This window comes from Mus pahari, chromosome 11 (assembly GCF_900095145.1).
Source record: "Mus pahari chromosome 11, PAHARI_EIJ_v1.1, whole genome shotgun sequence".
Lineage (NCBI taxonomy): Eukaryota > Metazoa > Chordata > Mammalia > Rodentia > Muridae > Mus > Mus pahari.
The window spans coordinates 43310492-43316001 of record NC_034600.1 but is presented as its reverse complement, the minus strand read 5'-3'; the positions used below and the strand labels follow the sequence as shown (position 1 = coordinate 43316001).

The window sequence follows — 5510 nt, the reverse complement described above, 5'->3', positions numbered from 1 at the left end:
CCCCACTATCTGAACCTTGAATGGAAAAAGTGCAGAGTGTCTTATTTGCCAAAATATAGGAAACAGAAAAAAAAAATAAAATAAATCAAGAAAAAAAAAAAAAAAAAAAAGAAAAACACATTTAAAACTTTGGTGGAAAAAAAAAGAATATCTATGCAGGGAGGTTTGCACATAAAAGACTATGGACACTCTATGTCCCCATGCCAATTCCTCCCTCTTTGATTGACAGAGTCAATGTAATCACAATCAAACTCTGCAAGTTATTTTATTGATATTTATAAGGTAATTCTAAGACATATGGAGACATGAAGAGTAAAAACAGTCAACACATATTAAAGGATAAGAAGAAAGTGGCAAAGCCAACATTACCCACCTCCAAGGCTTACTAACAAGCAGCAGTGACAGGGACCACGTGATGCTGACAGAAGACCCAACAAGCCTGATGGGACTGGAGGGAGAGCCTAGAAACACTAACGCCCCCATCTGGTTATAGAGGAAGGAACAAAGGCAGCGTGGTAGAGAAAGGGAACCCTTCAACTGCTACTGCAACCTCTGGATTCCACACAAGAAAAACTGGGTCTACACACAGACCTTGCGTTCTTCACAAACATTCATTCAAAGTGGATCACAGACCACAAGTACCACCGTCCTAGGAAACGGCATAGGAGAAACCCTGGATGAACTTGGGGGTTGTGGCTACGCTGCAGACAGAACACCAAGAGCAAAACTCAAGACACTGGACTTGGGTGAAATTTAAACTTCTGTTCTGTAAGATGTGATCAAGAGATGAGAAGCAAGTCATTCTGAACATCTGATAAAGGATTGTTGGTTTTTCCAAATCTACAGAGACTTCTCAGCCTGAACATGTGCTATCAGATGACTCAGAAGATAAAGGTCCTGCGGCCAGTCCTGATAACCTGAATTCAATCTACAAAGCCCACATGGTGGAAAAGAGAAAATCAATTCCCAAAAAATGTATGTGATATGTATATGCATTATATGCTTTATGCCTTATAAAAGTGTTTTATATATGTTATAATATAATTTATGTACTAGCTAAAGCATTAGAATGAAAAAGGTACATCCTCCCAGCCTTTAGAGGATTTTGTTTTAATCTGATAAAATAGCATCTTAGAAGAATACAGTTACTGCTGCTCAGATGGAGTAAGGAGAGGACTGAACTAGAGAATTCTCTGAGAGTGTGCAAGGTCCTGGGTTCCCACACAGCAACAGACCTTCAAAATGGCTGGAGAATGGGAGAAGGAAGAAGGAGGACGCCGAGGCAGGACCCTGTCTAGTTATCTCACTCTGCTTTCTTTCCTTCTTTCTTTCTTTCTTTTTTTTTTTTTTTTTTTTTTTTTTGGTTTTTCTGACACAGGATTTCTCTGTGTAGCCCTGGCTGTTCTGGAACTCACTTTGTAGACCAGGCTGGCCTCAAACTCAGAAATCCGCCTGCCTCTGCCGATGAAGAGGGGCACATCTATTCTTGATTCTAACTTTATTACATCTTTCTCGCAAAACAATTAAAACCATCCCCTTAAACTATCTTTCTAAAATTATTTTAATGAAATCAGGAATTCTATAAAGTCATTTATCCATCTAAACAGCACTATTATATGAACGTACATCTTCATGTTGATCTGAAGGAAATTTGTCCAATAAGATGGGCTGATGCCCAGACACCATTAGGCTATGTAATAGTGGCAGGAAAGACATATCAGCAGAAAAACAATCCTGGGATGAAGTCTCTGGGGTCTGTGTCTCACTGAGCTCACCCATCGTAGCTATGCAGAACAGTGAGCCATCTCCAGAAAACACGCTGGCTTACCATATCCTTTCCTACATGGCTTGTGCCAGCCCACCAAATGCTGCTCTTAACATACAATGAAGCAGAGGTGAGTATTAATGCCGAGATTTATCACCCTGAAATTCTAGAACACTGGTGATATGAGATGCTGCTCACAGAGGCCAGAGGGAAAGTCAGGTGGTATACAGAATACAGAACATCAGAACAGGACTTCTCAACACACAAGAGCTAGGAAACACAGTGTCCACGATGCTGGGTAAAATTGGTATTTACAGCCAGGCAAACTCTAACTCAAATGTGAGTATCATAGACATTACAGAGATAGTGGATCTAGTGTCGGAGAGAGAGAGGAGTCCCAGGTTTGTAGCTCTACAGCCGGCCAAGTGAGCAGCCTGTCCTTCAGACTGGTGGAGGGACACCAAAGAAAAGAGCAAACGCATGGTCGAGTTATCAGTAGCGAGAAACAGATCATGGATTCCAATGGGAAACAACAGCTTTGTAGAAGTAGTGAGGGAAAACAGACCAGCCAGACCGGAGGAGGAGGCTGCCAACTGTGAATACAGTTGTATGATAACCAGATATGGACACGGACTAGTGAGTCTGGTTTGGTTTTGCAAAGTGTAATAGAAGCACACCCAGAAACTGAAGAATCAGTGAAGCAAGAGGAGACATGAGTTCTTGTCTGCTGCGCAAGAGTCCCCATAAAGTCTAGATTCATAAGGAATGGTGGTCTACCAATGATTCAGAGGAACGCATAGCAAGTATTCAAGGGAGAACTAAGAATGATAACCTCTAGAAAATCTGACTTGGGAGTGGAGGTGGCCAGAGCAGGGAATTATGGGAGTTATCCAAATTGTATAATGATGCTGACTTAGTCTAATGAATATAGATAACATTTTAAGGTAAGGAAGGAATGAAAGAGGCAGGGACAAAGGACAGCTAGGACAACAGATAAGGAGAGTCTTTGCCCCATACCTGTCCTGACACACTGGGACTCCTCACAGAGATGCATCTTCCCATCGATTTGCTGAGCTCCCTTCTGGGTTGAAAATAGCTGGTTTAGGCATCTCTGGGAACAAAGACACAGAAAGAGAACATGTCTTCAGGAGCACACGTGTGCATCTCAGGTGTGATGGATGAAAACACTGCAGCTGAGAGTTCCCAAGAGGCCCTCACAGTGTGACAACCAGTGGTGAGAATCTTATAAATTATTTTTGGCCTCGGCAACCCCATACAGCAGGTGTCTTTGTCAGGGTTTCTATTCCTGCACAAACATCATGACCAAGAAGCAAGTTGGGGAGGAAAGGGTTTATTCGGCTTACATTTCCATACTGCTGTTGATCACCAAAGGATGCAGGACTGGAACTCAAGCAGGTCAGAAAGCAGGAGCTGATGCAGAAGCCATGGAGGGATGTTCTTTACTGGCTTGCCTCCCCTGGCTTGCTCAGCCTGCTCTCTTATAGAACCCAAAACTACCAGCCCAGAGATGGTCCCAACCACAAGGGGCCCTCCCCACTTGGTCACTAATTGAGAGAATGCCCTGCAGCTGTATCTCATGGAGGCATTTCCCCAACTGAAGCTCCTTTCTCTGTGATAACTCCAGCTTGTGTCAAGTTGACACACAAAAACAGCCAGTACAGCAGGGATTACTCAGCTCAACTAAAAGCCTTTCTTCATTCTTCCAGCCCATACACCCACTTAATGAACAGTCCAATCACGAGCCAAGAGCACCTTCACTAGTGAGAAATGGGATTAGCCAACCTCAAAGAGCTTAAGGAAATTCTCTGACTTTCCATAAACATAACAATATAATTACTGTTTTGTTGGGACAATACATAGAATATTCTTCTGGCATCTTTTTGCCCAACTTTGATCAAAAATAGGTAGAAAAATTAGAAATAAATACAAAGAAAAGAATGCATTGGCGTTTTCAAAATATATAAAGATAAGTAAGTAAAGCAGAGAGGATTCCTTGTTGGTCTCCACAGCCCAGAAATAATTCTCTTTATAAACACTGCTTTAATATTTTGGTTTCCTCCATTGTGGCAATGCACCATGATGAAAATATCTCTTACATTCTAAGAGACTGAAACTTTTGTTGGACCTCACAGCCAGAGTTACTAATACACCTTGAAATCATTTAGGACTGCTATCCTACTGCATGCTCAGTGTGTTCACTTAACCTCCCTTTAAGAAAACAATGTAACAGTTAACCTTACTTGTCTTGGGTTTCCCATGTAATCAACTTTTACAACCTGAGCTAATGTGTAGTTTTAATCTTAAGTGATAATGCTCTTCCATGCCCCTGACTCGGAGAAATGTGTGTGTGTTACAATAACTGTTTTCTGGAAACAGCAAATAGAGTCTGAAAACAGCCTTATAAAATTAATATCCACCATAAGTATTGGCTGCAACAAATACTGTTTGGTAAAACAATGACATTTGTAGTACTGTTTGTTATCAGGGTCAGTTGGAGTTAGTAACTCATCCCTTGTGAAACTCTGTTAACAATCTACCATCATTCCTTCCCCATGGGATATGCTCTGTGTTGTTCAATAAGGAAAAAGGAAAACCTTTGCTAGGGACACACACTCAGACATTCATAAAGATAAACAGACAGACAAACACAAACTCAGTCACATAACAGAGAGACAAGACAGAAAACACAGGGAGGGTGGAGTGGAGAATTCAAATCTTGGTTCACTCTTGGTTGAATAATACAAAGAAGAAGTGCTTTGACATCTGTCCTTAATGTGACATTGACCCATTATTGAAGACAGCACATCAAATGCACTCACTACTCAGTTTATCAAAAGTAACCATTGCCAGCCAATGCCTTATGGCTCTTGTGTACTCAATACAGAACAAGTGACCGCAAAGCAGTTTCTCAACTGCAAGGCAGGCAGTTATCTCATTTGGGGGCTGTCCTGTGCTTAGCAGCATGGTGTGCTTAGCAGCATAGCTGGCCTGCACCCACTATGGTGCCCTTCCCCAGAGCTATGACAGTGGAAAACACCACCCAATATATTGTGAGGCACAAAACAGTCCTCAGCTAAGAACCACTGATATAAACCAATATCACTAACACAGGCTCCTGGTCAGGAGCTCAATGTGATGTCTCAGATATAATAGACTTTATAGTCTCATTTCTTCAAAAGCCATACAATTCCACCGAGATGACAAAGGAGTTGTCTAGCACGTGCTTCTCTTCTAGGTACCCATGGGTGCCCTTCTTATGTGTGACCTATATTATACTTTAAGTAGTGACTTAGGACCAGCCCAATTAATGTGAGTTCTAGAAGTTTCAACAACTACTCAGGCTCTCGTGGCAACATCCTCCAGCAGCTCAGGGAGGACCACAGAAAGACGACACGTGCTTCCTGCTGTGCTGTCTTCACCACTCTGAACACTATCTGACCACCATCTAACCATGACAACAGACACTCACTACCATATGGTACCACTATTTCCATGACCCTCTCCCAGGTTCTTCACTGACACATTCTGTTTAACAACTGCTTCGAGAGATGTCTTTCCAGTGGTGGTGCATGCCTTTAACCCCAGCACTTGGGAGGCAGAGGCAGGTGGATTTCTGAGTTCAAGTCCAGCCTGGTCTTCAGAGTGAGTTCCAGGACAGCCAGGGCTACACAAAGAAACCCTGTCTCAGAAAGAAAGAAAGAAAGAAAGAAAGAAAGAAAGAAAG

The 5510-nt window shown here is 42.2% G+C and overlaps 1 protein-coding gene across 1 annotated transcript in view; it reads right to left on the bottom strand.

The window, feature by feature from the left end:
• Positions 1 to 5510, bottom strand: part of Cdc20b (cell division cycle 20B) — a 57673-nt gene that overhangs the window by 23240 nt on the left and 28923 nt on the right. Inside the window, exon 5 of the mRNA XM_021208551.1 lies at positions 2783 to 2876. Within this exon, the coding sequence (XP_021064210.1) occupies positions 2783 to 2876 (94 nt within the window). The remainder of the gene's footprint in view (positions 1 to 2782; positions 2877 to 5510) is intronic.